Below are 17,050 nucleotides of genomic sequence, written 5' to 3'. Positions count from 1 at the left end.
AAAAACAAGTATCTGCCCAAGGCAAGTGGTTAGGTTAAGCCAGCCAGCCAGCAGTTTTGACGCTCTTCCCAGAGGCATAGCTAACTGTAAGGTCTTTCAAACTTAACTGAGTCTCTTCAAACACTGAAGCAATCTTTTCCTAGCGTTTAGGATCAAACTAGGCGATTACTGCTTAGGATGTTCCAAACAGTCTGGGATCACAAAGTCGCTCATTTGGCTTGGGGTGGGAACGAGGTGAGAGAATGTCTGCCTCCTAAGTGTCCGAACCGGATGAAATTTTACACCTCAGAGAGGCCCTTCCATGCGTGAAAGCGGGCTGCCCGCAAGCTGGAGGAGAGCGAGAGCACCTTAAGGAGGGCTTAAGGCTCTAACCAGAATGAAGAGGACTGATCAAAAGAGGGAACCGGTCCAGTTTGTCTGGAGTCTGGAGCTCCCCAGACTGCTTCGCTGTGGCTGAGTGCTCCCAAGGTCTTCCGGTGAAGGCCACTGCTCTGCCTGGCTTCGCTGTTTCCCATTCTGGCTTGCTTTCTTCCAGACGTCTGGATGCCAACCACATCAGCTATGTGCCGCCCAGCTGTTTCAGCGGCCTGCACTCCCTGAGGCACCTGTGGCTCGACGACAACGCTCTGACGGAAGTCCCCGTCCAGGCTTTCAAAAGTTTGTCGGCGCTGCAAGCCATGACCTTGGCCCTGAACAAAATACACCACATACCAGACCTGGCCTTTGGAAACCTCTCCAGTCTGGTAGTGCTGTGAGTTTTTATTGATTTTGCTCTCTGTTTTGACGGTTTCTAAATTCCCTCTGAGATCTTAAAGTGCTGGACCTCAAAATTTGAATGGAGGCATTTTAAGGAGGAAAAAAACTGAGACCCTCTCTTGAGACCCTGTCTAAAATGACTTACAAATTTTCTGTGTGAATGAATGACTTACAACATTTATCAAATAGTGATAAACATTGCTGGGCATGCAGAGATCAAATAGCACCTCTACATTAAATCCCTTGTACATTTTCAAGGAAATCATCACAAAGATAATGAAAAAATTTTATTGAAAGATAATTTGGTTATTAACAATATACATATTAATAGGATTTTTTTTGCAATTCTAGGGGTGGAACCAGGCATCACAAATGCTACCTAAACAAATATTAATACTTGATCAGTGAACAACACTTGCTGTCTTCTTGTTGTTGTTGTTGTTGTTGTTGTTGTTGTTAAAGAAAAAGAAGACAGATCATTCCCAAACTGGGAATATAGCCCAGTGGCAGGATGTCTGGCATCGACCAGTACCTGGGTTTGAGCCCTAATACTGATGAAAAAGGCAGAAAAAAGACAGGAGGAGAAAAGAAAGGGAAATAAAGGAGAGAAGAGAGAGAGGAACATTGCCTCTTGACAGCAAGGCTGCACTTTTTAGCTTTTTTTCCTCTTTGAGATCCAGATTTCTTTGGGTTTGGTTTTGGTTTTTGAAACCTAGTTTCAGGAAGACTGGCCTTGAACGTCTTGTGCTGTGGAGGATGACCTTACAGTCCCGATCCTCCTGCCTACACACACACACACACACACACACACACACACCCTGCCCCCACGTGTTAGCCTCATAGGCGTGTACCACTGTGGCTGCCTCCCTCCCATCTCATCCTTCTAGCAAATCAAAGTGATTCTCACAGAAAGGTTTGGAAATGAATCAGTCTTCTTTGACAGTAAAGCAGTATGCCCCCATGTGCCCACGTGTGTCGTAGAATAACCAGCGTTTATCCAAGGCTGACATTCGAAGGCACTTGTTGCTTGAAGGACTGCCAGAGCAACTTGCTTGACCTGAGTCAGGGTTCTGTCCCCAGGACAGATGCTGGAAATAAAGTTGGGCCTGGTGACTCACCCTTGTATTCCTAGGGGGGCCTGGTGACTCACTCCTGTATTTTTGGGGTTTAGAAAGAAGGTTGCAGTGAGTTTGGAAGCCAACCAAAGCTGTATAGGTCAAGCTGTGTGGCCTACTAAGTAAGATCCTGTTAAGGGAAGAAAGGACCGGAGGGAAGGGAGAATGGGAGGGAGGGAGGAGGGAGGAAAGAAGAAAGGAAGGAAGGAAAAGATTAGCTACTTGAAGGAAAGGCACTTTGAACTTAGAGTTTCAGCGACTTCAGTCCCCAGTCCCCTTGCTTTGGGCCTGCAGTGAAGCAGAGCTTTGTGACTGGTTGTACATGGTAGACCAAAGTTGCTCAGTTCATAGCAGCTAGGAGCATACAATGAGACAGGAAGTGCTAGGGATCTAACAGTTCCTTCGAGGACAAGGTTCAGAGACCTAGCTTCCTTCCACTAGGTCCCACCTCTCATAGGTCCCACTGCCATGGGCTGTAACACCACAGGCTGGGCAGTCATTTATGACACAAACCTTACTGGGGAGCACAGAGAGGAGCTTCTTTTGCACACGCACAGGTGTGTATGCACACACGCACGCACACGCGCCGCCCACTGACTCTCTTCTGTCTTCACCAGCCCACTTCATCACTGTGGTTGAATGCCTGTCTCTTCTTTTATAGCATGTATTCCTATGAGGGCTCTTATTTATCTTTTTATTTTTAAATTATCCCCATCCCCTCTCTCGTCTGCTGCATATAAAAAAGATCCTGAAAATATGTCACAGATATCTCGCCTGAAACCCAAATTGTATTTATTATAAGTAAGACCTTAGTTTGGGGAGAAAAGAAATTTAACAGGATATCAACAAATTTCCTCTCTGAATTCCTTACATAAATATGACGTCACTGATCCTGAAGAAGCTGCCTATGGCCTTTGTTTTTTGTTTGCTTGCTTGTTTTGTTTTTTTTTTCCTTCCACTATTTTTTTTAAACTCTCCCTTAAACCCATTTTCCAAAACCTCTTTAGGAGTTAGTCTGCTTTTCAGTGGCGTACACAACCGCTCTCATTGACTCTGGCAGACCTGCTTCATCAATTGAGCCTAAGATGATCATTGCACGCGCTAATAGTTTGTCCAAATTACTAATCTTGGGCAGCAGTAAAAGTCCAATCACTAGTCCCTTTCTTCACGAGCCTGTGGCCCAATCCTGGGAATGGAGTCATCACAGAACATGCCTAGTCCACGTGTGACCCCTCGCTCCATCCCATCACCTCCCTCAGTGATGCTCAGTTACTGTGTTGAGCACTCTGTGTCCCCTAAGTCACAACGAGCAAACCATACTGGAAAACAGAACAACAACAAAGTGAATCACACTTGCCATCACACACGCACCCGCGCGCACACACACACGGAAGTTAATCTTACATTCTACGCCATAGAAGCATTTACAGAATGAGTGAAGGCAGCAGAGGGGCTTTCTAAAAAAATGTTCCTTTCTTATCGTTAGTGCGTTCTTCGCCTTTCTTTGGATTTAAGCATCCTGAATGTTCTTCCTGGGTTTTCTCTGTGCTGTCTGTCCGCCTTCAGGACTGTTCCTGACTAGTAACACTCTCTTGCAGGCATCTCCATAACAATAGAATCCACTCCCTGGGAAAGAGATGCTTTGACGGACTCCACAGCCTAGAGACTTTGTGAGTTGACCTTTCGTTTGTTTCCCTTTTTCCAGCGTCTTCATGAATATTCTGAAGGAATCCAAACAGCCTTAAAGGCAAACTTGATGTTTGGTTTGGTTAATTGCCCGAGCTTTAAGCAGATATTTACAGAGGTTTTATCTTACACACACACACACACACACACACACACACACACACACCCCACAGAGCTAAACAATAAAACTCAGATTCTATTTTAATCTCTTGAGGGTGGCAAATTAGTGAAAATAATTAAAGCTAAAGGAGTTCTTCTTAGGAGCAGTGACTGCTTAGGAACGTGTATTCTCCACCCAAGGAGTAATCCCTCTTGTCAGACGCACTAATCATGACTTGTGTGTGAGTTTGGTCCTCTTCAGAAAAAGGAAACAAAGACGCTGAGATCCAGGCCCCTTCATAAGGAACGTGGTTCCTACTGAAGCAATGCAAGGGATGACATCACACTTATAGACCTTGTTCAAATAATTTTGACAAATATCCTGTTGAGCAGCTAACTTCTCTTAGGCGCCACTGGGTTGCTTTACCAAGGCTATGTATTTAGCCTGTAGCCTCTTTGGGGACTCCTTCTTTCTCTAGTCTGACTCTGAAATCTATGATTATCTGCAGATACTGCTTTCAAAGAATGGGTCAGAGGGTCCCCTGAACACAGTGACAGGCTCCTGTGGTCTCAGTCCATTCGTAAGACTGAGATAGAGTATCACTCGAGCCCAGGAGTCTGAGGCTAGCTAGCATGGGTCGACATAGCAAGACCCCCATCTCAAAAACAAACAAACAAACAAACAAAAACTCACTCAGGTTTTCATTGGTACTTTTTATAAAAATGAGTCCAGTCAACTAACCGCGTCCTAGATCCCGGAGCCAAGGCAGAGGATCTCACCATCCACCTAGGCACAAGCCTCCTCCTGGTCAAGAACAAACTCATCAAAGCCCTGCTGAGTCACCGAAGTACAGTATGGATGGATAGCAGGCAGCAACAGTTCTGAGTGTAGGAAGTGGAGCAGGGAGACAAATACAGGAATATCCTCAAATCACTTGACATAGTTAATACTGGAATACAATAAACTACGCAAGGCCTTGTGATGGCAAAACCAAGTCTTCTAGGACCTTAGAAAACATTGTCCGTTTGCACGCAGACCAACAATTTACCCATAGTCAGTTTATTTTCTAACCGGTTCTGGATCAAGCTGCCTCCTGAGAGACCATGTGTCCTGGGTCTTCTCCTAACCAATGAACACCCATGATTCTTCTTGCAGAACACGGTCACCCCACTTCTCCATGGATGCCAAAGAGGAACTCATTCAGGCAGATCCTTGATGCCATGGGAAAACAGTTTCTATCAGCCACTAGGAAAAAGTTAGAACGTCTCTCTCGTTAAGTGACAGTTTCTCATCCCTTTTAACAGAACAATTGGAGCAACAAAAAAAAAAAAAATCAGCTTTACTGGGTGTTTCCATAAGTGCTTTTCCTGTCCCTGGTCCTGGGTAAGGAACCAGACCTACAGAAAAATACATACAAATACCACAAAGTAAAACATTTCAGGACAAAAATCTGTGAATCTTATTGTCTGGCCCCACTTTGCCCAGGGCTACAGAGGATCAGTAAATTGGTTGTTTCCAGCCTCTTCCTTTCCCTGACTAGAAAACCAAGTAATTTATAAGGGTCCAGTCCTCGTTTAATCAAAACAGAGCATCTGGAGAGATTTAACACAGGAAGAAAATCTATGTCCACAAAAGACATGAGTTTCCTGCCTGCAGAATAGCTTAAGGATGGCTGTGCCAGACAAGTAGGAATCTTGATTCATGTCTAACTCGGTCAAATTATCTTTCTCTTAAAATTAAATGGCAATTCTTTTCTACTGAGGAGGATCTAACCACATCTGATTGCCTTACCAAAAGAGTTTTCTGTGTCATTTGGGAAATCTACCATTCCCGGGGACCAGACAGCAATTCTTTTTCATCTGAAGCTGTAGGTATAAGGAGTAAGCCTATAAAACATCTGTGAGTAATGGCCTTGAAAAGCCATTTGTGTCATTACAGATAGAGAAATTAATGATTTGAGTTTCTCCGACCCTTCCATCTCTCCGTATGAGGGATAACCCAGAGCTTTGCCTCACAGACCAAGACAAACACAGGACTTGAGTTGATTGTGTACAACCCTGGGGAAGCTCTAGTCTACATGTCTTTGCTGAGAGTCCTGTGTATCACATAAACCTTTCCAAAGACATCTTGCCCTGGTCTTCAGGCTGGGTAGACACAGGCTCTCTACGGGAGCCATGAACAGGGCAGTTTTCATGTCCCATGTCCTAAATGGGAAGAAGGAAACAAGAAAGGGGATGTGTCCCAGGACTGAAGAGTGGAAACACCAACTGGCAATTCTGTGAACCAGAATTCAGGGAAGAACTCCATCAGGAAGTGGTCAGAACCCACCCAGCAAGCATCGCCCCTCCTCGGAAGTTAAAGCGAATGCAGGTCCCTCCCTGTTTTAAATGACCCGCCACCCTTGATCCTTAGCTTGACATTTCTGCTATTGGCGTCATGATTATTGTAATGCAGATGTTTTCAGGCTATTGGTGGTCAAAGCCCTAAAGATGGTTCCGCAGGTTAAAGCACTTGGAGCTCAGCCGGTTGGTTAGCTGAGTTCCATCGCTGGAACCTACCAGTGAAAGGAGAAAAGTAGCTCTCCAAAATTGTTCTTACTTCTGCAAGCCTGCTTGGTGCTCCTACATGCAAACACACATATACACACATACATGCAAGTGCATGTGTGCCCACACATGCTAAATACAATAAGTTGTTTTTAAAGTATTAGCTGGCAGCCAGCCAATAAGCCATGTCTTGAAAGAGAAAGCAAAAGAGCTTCCATCTATGACATGGGTCCATTGGAATACTTAACTTGTATGCTGAGGAAATAGAAGTTTTTAGATGAAATGCTGAAAACACCATTTACTCATTTCTAGAGACTTAAATTATAATAACCTCGATGAATTCCCCACTGCAATCAAGACACTCTCCAACCTTAAAGAACTGTAAGTATTAAAGCATGTTTCATGAATGAACTTTTACTCTTTGTAAATTTATTTTAAAATTGACATAATCATTCATGTAACGGCTGAAATTTCTGTTTATACAAGTAATGGCTTAGCACACTTGAAGTATATTTTAATTGAGTTCCAGAACCAAAAATAAAATCATACTTTTTGAATTTATAAATGGCCTCTCTTGTTTATATATAAAAACACATCATTTATATCTATATAACCCATATGCTTTCATTTTTCCTAAGTGATATATATTCTAGTACCACTTACATTTTGTATACTTGTAATAGAACTATAATAGAATTTAGCTATTTGTTAATTCTATGAATCTAGAAATTTCTGAGTTGCATAAATATAGAATTGTATGAATCAAATTTTCCCTTTATAGCAATAAATGTCATCACATATATTTTATTACATGCATTTTTAATACTGGATGAGCCTTACTTAATTTTCTAAGCACAATTTCACTAAAGAAACACTAATTTTCAACTGTTGGTTGTATATATTATGTTTTAGCTGATAAATTTTAATTAGCTTTTCCTTTTTATCTAAAAGGAAAAATATCTAGCTCTTGAAAAAAAATATATAAGCCTGGAATATTTTTTCCACAAAGCAGATAGACAGTGTGTTTATGAGGAAAAAGCCTTTGCGGGTTCCGCCTCAGAGAATCCCATGTGTATCAGCCAAGCAGATATTGCCAGGGAAAGGCATTCCTAACTTCCATGTACCTCCATACAGCCACAGTCATACCAAACCCAAAGATCTTTGACTCTGCCTCTCTACCATTCAGCTTGTATTGGCCCCGGCAGGGGCAATCGATTTATTATCATGACCCGGTAAACATTTCCCTCGTAAAGAGCTTCCTTAAGCTTAAGTCAGTTTTCCCTTCTCTGGCTTCAAACAGAGTCACCTTAATCCTCTCTCCAAAGATAGCTCGCTCTCAAGCTGTTGTGCCACAATCCTCTACTGGATAGCAACAAAAGGATTTTCCTTTTATAACGTAATATCCTGTTTCCATAAAGCGCCGTTAGGCAATGAGAGCGTGTGATTTTCTTTGCTCCTCTGTAGTAAATGAGGACACACACACACGCACACACACACACACATGTTTCACCATGCAGGGAGGTGTTAACATGTACTCTGGTTACTAGAGATGCTGATTATAGTTCCTGGTAGGGCAAAGAGAGCTATTAAGTAATCCTCCCACACACACGTGACTTTCTATAATTATTCTTCTCTTCTTCTAGAGGGTTCCACAGCAACAACATCAGGTCAATACCTGAGAAAGCATTCGTAGGCAACCCTTCTCTTATCACAATGTAAGTAAGTGCCATTGTACTCCTTTTCCTTCTTGCTGACATTTAACAGTTTTAAATATGTTGCACATTTATATATAATGCTAATTAATGCTAACTAATTTGCCTTGGTTTTGTCTCAGTCAGTGCAAAAAATCTGTACAGAAGTGCTTTATTTCATCAGATTTTATTGATATCGCTCATCAGGTTTCAAGTAAACACTGAAATATTCTAAATATTCATCATTCACGATCTGAGGTGTCTGCTGGCTTGCAGTCTCCATCTTTAGATGCCAGGCCACGCAACTAGTCTTCTAAGTGTTCTTGATTACCCGTATTTTGCAAGGAATAAACCTGATTTTAGAGCATCAATGGCAGACCACTTAGTCAATCAGGAATTCAACTGTGTATTATACACAAAAGGGGGGGTCTTTGCAACCAATTTACCTCTAATTTAAACTGCTGGATGTGAGAGTTGAATGGAAGGAATTTATGTTCTCTATTTGTGAACAAGCCCCAGCCTTGAGCCACATTTAGACAAAACTGGAGTGTAATTCTAAAAAGGTGCATGTATTCTAGAATGGGAATTACAAGGACTTCATGTATTATAAAAAATAAAACAAATTTATAATCGCAAAGTACCAATAATTTTGTTTCACACTTAATACAACATTAATAGAACATTTATTATGCATCAACATTAAGAAAATGAAAATGTGTAATTATTAGTTGGGTTTTTTTTTTTTTTTTTTTTTTTTAGATAATAGATACCTGTCCAGGTAGGCTTAGAGAATTATATTGACCTTAGTGGTGGGTCTCAGATCTCTCATAGAGAGGGTGAGTAAAGGCAACCATTGAATCTGGCCCTAAGGCGATCCTCCTGTGCTAACTTAAAGAGAGACTTTCTGAAACCGTGTGGCGTTTGTCACAACTGAGCTAGAGCCCCAATTAGCCTTGACAACTGGGGGTGGGGAGCTGCTAATACACGGACAAACAAAACCATTCATCACCTCTGAAATGTCCTGGCAATATTTTGGCAAACCAAAGGCTTTGAATTCTATTGCCGGATAAACACCAGCCCTCATTAGAGATCATTTACATATTAAAAGATTAGTGAATTGCATTGGCTTTGAGACTCTTGCAGCCCTAGGACTGGTTCTTAATCGCTCTTTTGGCATGTTAATGCACTTGAGTGACAGCCCTTGCGGTCTTTGGAGACCTCTCCTCTTTCCACGGTGCCGCCAACTTTCTCTTCACCGTCCTCCTTTCCTCACACATGGGTTTCCGGGTTTCCGTCTCTCATCACCACCAGCCTTTCCAACACAGTAATATCCACGTATGTTTTGCTCCAAGGGGCTGGAGAGATGGCACAGTGGTTAAGAGCATTGCCTGCTCTTCCCAAGGTCCTGAGTTCAATTCCCGGCAACCACATGGTGGCTCACAACCATCTGTAATGAGGTCTGATGCCCTCTTCTGGCCTGCAGACATACACACAGATAGGATATTGTATACATAATAAATAAATATTTTTTTAAAAAAATCTCCACGTATGTTTTGCTCCAAGCCCCATTAGCTGATATGACCCAACCCTCATTTCTACCTCTGCAATCTCCAATCCAGTACCCTCTTTTTACCTCCCCTTCCCCAGCTCCTCTGTTAGCCATTACTTCTCTTCTGTTAGTCATTTACCAGTGCAGATGAGGCAGGTCTCCCTGTCTCTCCACGGTGACGGGGACGGAAGCAGACATCCAGACTATCAATTTAGGTTGAATACAAACTCCTTACCTGACATTCACAGTCTTCCACAGCCAACTTCCTATTTCCCAAGAACTCTTCACAACGATGCCACAACCCAGCTACCTAAGCTGTGTTTGTAAAGCACAGATTCCATCCCTGCACTACGATGATTGGAATTCTTTCATATGTATTTCTAATGACATTTCGTAGGGTTGTTTTTTTTTTTAACCTTCCCCCAATAAATGAGAGGACTGGCCCCCAGAGACCCCGAAGTCTTGTATTTGCAGATGGGATATTTCTGCCTTCACATGCAAGCACACACATTCATCCCTGCTCAGTGTATGTATATTTGCACATGTGTATGAGTGTCATTATGTGCTGATAAGTATATGATAGAGTCAAGGAAGGTGTGCCGTGAGGAAAGCTCCATGTTAAGCCACGTATTTCCATTGTCACTTTTTAAATTCTTTCACTGATTTTTTTCAAAACAAAATTCATAAACGTATGTAATGTACTTTGATCATCTTCAACCCAGATTTCCCCTGCCCCCATTGCGGTTCTTTTAATGATTGTCTAATCCTAAGGGAAAAGAGGGGATAGGATCCCAAAGTAGGTAGGTGTGCTACGTCACTAGCTATGTGAGATGCTGCACTGCCTTAGCGTTTGCGGTTGTTGCACAAACCCTACGACCGAACTCATTGTTGTCTTAGCTTAAATGGAGGATCTGGCTGATAACAAGCTTTCCTGGGTATCTGAGCCTCCATTTCCTCACCTGAGCATGAAGAAAATAGTACCTCCACCCTAGATCCAAGTTGTGCAGATCAAATAGAAGGCCATGTGCTGCCTCTTGCCTTATGCCCACCTGATTCTAAGCTCCTCTAGGCGGGAATACTTACCATTCCATTCCTCTTCAACTTCTAGCATTTAGAATAATTTCCAATGGCAGCTTCTCTAATGAGCAAGTCTTTAAATCTCTGCAATGTCTACTTCACGGTTTTTTAGCATAGTAGACACTGGTTAAGGATTTATTGTATTTACCTGAACTATCCCAATGCCTCAGCTAAGAAATACGTGTTGGGCACCATTAACAAAGCAGTTCAAATACATTCTGATTGCGTTAAAAAGTTTATAACACAAAATGTTCTTTAAGTTTTAATAATGTCTCACATTTTAGAGCCATGATGAATTCAAGAAATTTCTTTCATTAGATAAACTCCAGAGTATATCACTTCTTCTCAACACTGTAAAAAGTCCTTGGTAGATGTTATGGTTATTATATTCAAACAGCAGATAGAACCTTCCATAAACATAGATAAATGATAGATAGATAGATAGATAGATAGATAGATAGATAGATAGATAGATGATTGAACTGTAACTTGAGTTATGCTTTGTTGCTGAGTGAGTATTCAGTGATGCAGGCAAACAAAATCTGTAAGTACAGTTAGTCAGTTCATGTGCTTTCCTACTTGGTAACTATCATTCATACCAGCCCTGATGTCCAAACGTTATTTTTTTTCTTTTTGGTTAATCTTGAAGGTTAGTATCACAGGATGGGTTTTGCCACGGCATCTTCACACATTGTCGTTCTATTTTATTCTAAATCCTCCTCTACCCGCCCCCCAAGTCTCTTCCCTTTAAATTATATAGATTCCTTACCCCAGATCTCCTAAAGCTAGTTAATGAGATGGTCCAGTGGGTTCAGCCTAACAACTTGAGTTTGAGCTTGGGAATTCACACCCACAGCTTTCTGTGGGGGGGAATTCTAACCCCACGTGAGAACACACTCCCAGGCACTGTCCTCCTACCCCCACACAGACACCATAGCTATGCACATCAAATAAACAAAGAAACCAGTAAATATAACAACAATCTTAAAATGAGAGATGTTCACTTGAAACTGAGTGATAGGGATGTTAAGTAATTAGTAAAAGCAACCAATGCACTTAGAATATTTGTTGACATATTCTCTTGGCCATCGGCTTTATTATAACACATTGGTGTTTGGATTTTTCAGACATTTCTATGACAATCCCATCCAATTTGTTGGAATATCTGCTTTTCAACATTTACCTGAACTAAGAACACTGTAAGTGTCTATTTCTCTTAAATGTCGCCACCAGCCAACCTATAGTATTGCTGCAAAGACCAAATGAACGGTAGAACTTAAGATACTTTGGGGGAAAAAATGATAGTCAAAATGACCCCTTTCTAGAACCATCTCCAAATAACACTCACGTATTTCTCCTAGGACTCTGAATGGTGCCTCGCAAATTACTGAATTCCCTGACTTAACCGGAACTGGCAACCTGGAGAGTCTGTGAGTATCTGAGCAGTCCCTAACTTAGCCCGGAACATGCATTCACTTTGGGACCTATCAACGTCAACATCCGTGAATCAAAACATGTCACTGCATGATGCGGGAACGAAAGAATTATGTCTGGCTTGTGTTTTAACAGGACTTTAACTGGAGCAAAGATCTCATCTCTTCCCCAGACCGTCTGTGATCAGTTACCTAATCTCCAAGTGCTGTGCGTATCAGTAAGGCAATAATGTTGTATAAACAGGCAACTTCCATTTAGGGGGAAAATGGCAGACGGTATCTCAACAGTCTTTGGAAATGGGAGTCCTTTACTTGCAGGTCTCCCAAAGGTCATAGCTCCTCCTTTGCCTCCTTTGGGCCAGGCTCTCAGTCATAACCCTGGTACCATGATAGCGTATCTTTGTTTTCCAGTGCACACAGCTGCCTGTTAGAGTTGTAGTTGGCTTGCATTTCCCTTCAGAAAATGAATGTAAACACGCCAAAAGAAAAAAAAACTGCATTTCCTCTTCTAAAGGGTTTTGTAGGGTAGAACAAAATAGCGTAATGGATCAACAGCCCAATATTAATGTCAAAAATAAAACCATCAAACAGGCACTGACCCTGATAGGAAGACTAAACATTCTTTGGTGCAGTTATGGATAGTGTGCTCTCATATTCCATCCGGTAGTCAATCAGCTTGATGCTATTTCTGTTGACTCAGATCTCATCTTGATTCTGCCTTTCCCATGTTTCATAAACATTAGTTTATAGAGATCTGAATGGCCTTGTGTTGGCATTCTGCTTTCGTGTTTCCGGTTACTCCACTCCACTCAACCCTCTAGTACTCTTGAGCATCGTCGGGACTGTTATTAAAAAGAGCCTCACTCCTTTATAAAACTGTTCTCCTCTTGTGGAATGGACCCCATCACAGTCAGCTGCCTGCCATTTCAGCATGGGCTCCTCTTGGTAGCAGAACCAGCATATAATGCCGATGCTGTGTAGTATGTGATTTTCTGCTGAATCCTCCCCAGGCTACCCTGTTCCGGAAGATGCCCAGTGACATGGTGTTTGCAGTAGAAGCACACAGGACGTCCTGTCACTCACACGTGTCTGAAGAAGGGCACACAAAGCAAGCCTTGTCCTTACACCCACATTTCCCTATAAAGTGTAGCTACAGACAAAGGAATTGGGCATCGGGGACATATTTATTAAAGTCTCACTGCAAGAAATCATCACAATTTTTTGTTTACTTTTCTCTTGTATGAGCATATTCACATGAATAAATGTTGGCAGACTAATGTCCCAGTACATGTATGTTGGGGTCAGATGATGACCTCAGGTATTGGTCCTCACCAAGAGCAGCAGGTATTCTTTTTTTTAATATAATTTTTTATTGAAAAAAATTCCGCCTCCCATTTCCCTCCCCATCTCCCATTTCCCTCCCCGTCTCCCTTTTCCCTCCCCCTCCTCCCTCTCCTCTCCCCCTCCCCCCACTCCTCTCCCCCTCCCTCTCCAGTCTGAAGGGCAGTCAGGGTTCCCTGCCCTGTGGAAAGTCCAAAGTCCTCCCCTCTCCATCCTGGTCTAGGAAGGTGAACATCCAAACTGGCTAGGCTCCCACAAAGCCAGAACATGAAGTAGGATCAAAACCCAGTGCCATTGTTCTTGACTTCTCAGCAGCCCTCATTGTCCGCCATATTCAGAGAGTCCGGTTTTACCCCATGCTTTTTCAGTCGCAGTCCAGCTGGCCTTGGTGAGCTCACAATAGATCAGCCCCACTGTCTCCGTGGGTGGGTGCACCCCTCGTGGTCCTGACTTCTTTGCTCATATTTTCCCTCCTTCTGCTCCTCCTTGGGACATTGGGAGCTCAGTCCTGTGCTCCAGTGTGGGTCTCTGTCTCTATCTCCATCCATCTCCAGATGAAGGTTCTATGGTGATATGCAAGATATTCATCAGTATGGCTATAGGATAGGGTCATTTCAGGTTCTCTGTCCTCAGCTGCCCCAGGAACTAACTGGGGACATCGCCCTGGGCACCTGGGAGCCCCTCTAGCACCAAGTCTCTTGCCAACCCTAAGATGGCTCCCTTAATTAAGATATGTGCTTCCCTGCTCCCCTATCCAACCTTCCTTTATCCCAATCATCCCGTTTCCCAAGTTCCCCCCAACCTCCCCTTCTCACTTTTCTCTCCCCATCTCCCCTTACCCCCCCCTCCCACCCCACCCCCAAGATCCCATGCAGCAGGTATTCTTAACCACTGAATTATCTCTCCAGTCCTATATTTCCATTTCTTAATGAAACTAGTAAAGGGTACACAAAAACATCTATTGTTTTCTGCTTACTGATTTCCATGGCTAACATGGATCAATACCATGAGAGGGATTTCACAGACTGTAGGGAGTAAGTAGGGGAGCCAGGGTTTAAATCAGGTCCATCTTTTCTGTGCTACATGGGGAATGGACAGTCAACAGCCGGGTCCAGAACTCTGTAGATGAATGAAAGCCACTTGGAAATCCAGTTAGGAGCAAGGGCTCCGGAGCACCGTTTCCTGGTTCAACTCCAAGTTCCCAAGAAAGTAGTACATCTTCAGCAAGTTCTTTTTCCTTCTGGGGTTCAATTTTCCAGTCTATAAAATGAGTGAGCCACTTCCTTCGGACAGTAATCCTAAGGATTAAATGACTACATATCAAGCCCATAGAACAGAGTTTAGGATGTGGTATGTGCTTGCTTGGTCAGTGTTAACTCTTCCATACTTTTTATATGTCATTATTCTTCCTGAAAAATATTATTTCTTTGGGGTGTATGGCGTTTGCATGTATACATGTGTGTATACACACATGAACGTGCATAGAGATGCCAGAGGTCATCAGGTGTTTCACTCAGTCATTCCCCATTTTATATTTTTAATTTTTTTATATTTATGTATTTGTGTAAGCATGTGTGCACACACATGTGTGCCACCGAGTATGTATAGATAAAGATGAAAGAACCGTTTGTGACAGGCAAGTCTCTCTAATGTGCATTCAGAGGACAGCTACCTTTCCCCACTGAGACACCTTGCCAACCCCGCCATCTTGGTTTATTGAGACAAGGTCTCCTCACTAAAGGAGACTCATTGGCTAGCAAAGCCCAGGAATTCTCCTGCCTTGCTTCTGTGTCACAATCACGTTAATGAACCATCTTTCTAGCCCCTAGATAGGACTTTTTAAGCCAGCCGTGGTAGCACATGCCTATAGCCTCAGTGTTAAGGAAAGACATTTAAAAAGACCGCCATTTGGAGGCAAATTGGGGCTGGAGAGAAGTTCCAAAGCAGTCTAGCCTGTGTAATAAGTTTGTCTCAGGCAAGTAAACAAGCAGAAAAGACACTATTCCTTCTTGTTGGGACTTGAATTATGTGTATATACATAAATGTATTAATTATAGTATCTTGCCATTTTCAATGATCCACCCCTAATATTCATTTGTTCTTCATGACATTCCTGAAAAATAGATAAGGCAGATAACTTCTAAAAAGAAAACCAAAAAGAAAAAGAAAATCAGTCAGTGCTCAGGCCATCGTAATAACCAAGAGAAACTCATTAAGTTTAGTACTAGAACCCAGGACCTTGATCTCTACTGTAGGGTCTTTTGGAAGCATTGTTGTAAGAGCTATCATCCTGGGTTTTGTTCAATTAGCATATGAGATTTCATTGTGAATGTTTATTGCCACTACCTTACTTCATAGAAATAGCCTAGTCCACTACTTAGGCTAAATGTGTGTTCTCCATTTACTAGCTGATAGTCTTATGTAAGCCATTCCTTTCTGTATGAGAATACCCACAGTGTCACTGTTAAAAGGTTGTCACAGGATAAAGTTTAAGTAGAACTATAAACACGGTACCTCTGCACATGAGATGCTTGGTCCACAGCAGCCCTGAAATCGTCAAGTTAAAGGCGGATGAAATGCAATACTATATCCTTGTGTAGAAGGTTTTATATAACTCCCTACTCAAATATATGTGAGAATGAGAAGCGGCTGGAGGATGCTGATGCTTCAACCTGTAATCCCAGTGCCCAGGGAGGCTGAGGAAAGAAGAACCCAAGTTCAACACCTGCCTAGGCTGCACAATATAAACATAAGAAATGACAGGTGCTGGGCGGTGGTGGCGCACGCCTTTAATCCCAGCACTCAGGAAGCAGAGGCAGGCAGATTTTTGTGAGTTCGAGGCCAGCCCGGTATACAAGAGCTAGTTCCAGGATAGACTCCAAAGCTTCAGAGAAACTCTGTCTTACAGGGGGAAAAAAAAAAAATGACGGGCTCCCTGAGCATCCTGGAGAAAGGAATGGATCAAATCATTATCATCTTTGATAACATATATGTCCGTTATCATACAGTCACTGCTTTTCAAAATTACGTGGCATATTGTTAAACAGGCATATTTTGCATAAATGTACAGGTTTTTCAGTTGCTCGCGTTAGTGAGTTTATTTCTTGTTTGGTTAGTGGAAAGGGTGTTTAGCCCTTGCACTCACAGACAGCTTCATTTGAATCATTTATATGCCATAATGGCACTCTTCCTATCTAAAACCCATTCATTCAAGAAATGAAGGATAAATTGGTCAATTATAAGGATAGAATAATTGAAAAGCCTCTTAGAAAATACTACCGGTTTTTTCCCCCAGTTGTTTTGATGGCTTTAAGAATTAGAATCAAGCATGAAAATGGTTAGTTGATTAGTTGATAACTTTTAAAACATGAGACAAGGTTTTTTTTTTTACCTTTATGTTACTCTATCTACCAGTTTTCTTTCTTTTTTTAAAAAAACTTTCTGCAAATTACCATGGCTTGTTTTAGATTAGTTATATTATAGTATAAATATATCCAGATGTTTTTGTTATTCTGTAATTTGTTGAGTTTTGGCTGAAACCTCTCTTAGATTTCCCCCCTCGTGGTGATTGATTTCAAAGTTAGTGCTATGTTTTGAATGGTTTGGTTTGGTTTTTAAGTTGATTAGGAAAGAACCAGCAATGACTTGTGTTAGCTGTAGAGAAAGAACAGCTTCCAGAAACGGGTACAGTTATTTAATTTAATCTGTACTCATTTCAGTAAGATAAGAGCTGGAACACTGCAGCTCATCACTAAC

General features: G+C 42.1%; 1 protein-coding gene across 2 annotated transcripts in view; it reads left to right on the top strand.

Moving 5' to 3' along the window:
• Positions 1–17,050, top strand: part of Lgr5 (leucine rich repeat containing G protein-coupled receptor 5) — a 133,742-nt gene that overhangs the window by 103,734 nt on the left and 12,958 nt on the right. Inside the window, exons 5-11 of one of the 2 annotated variants that reach the window (XM_050135582.1) lie at positions 536–751; positions 3,470–3,541; positions 6,516–6,584; positions 7,847–7,918; positions 11,648–11,719; positions 11,882–11,950; positions 12,090–12,161. In XM_050135582.1, the coding sequence (XP_049991539.1) occupies positions 536–751; positions 3,470–3,541; positions 6,516–6,584; positions 7,847–7,918; positions 11,648–11,719; positions 11,882–11,950; positions 12,090–12,161 (642 nt within the window). The remainder of the gene's footprint in view (positions 1–535; positions 752–3,469; positions 3,542–6,515; positions 6,585–7,846; positions 7,919–11,647; positions 11,720–11,881; positions 11,951–12,089; positions 12,162–17,050) is intronic. The other variant, XM_050135583.1, reaches the window with a different exon arrangement.

Source organism: Alexandromys fortis, unplaced genomic scaffold, assembly GCF_014885135.2.
Source record: "Alexandromys fortis isolate MF-2015 unplaced genomic scaffold, M_Fortis_MF-2015_v1.1 scaffold_24, whole genome shotgun sequence".
Classification (NCBI taxonomy): Eukaryota; Metazoa; Chordata; class Mammalia; order Rodentia; family Cricetidae; genus Alexandromys; species Alexandromys fortis.
This window is presented reverse-complemented; position numbering and strand designations above follow the sequence as displayed.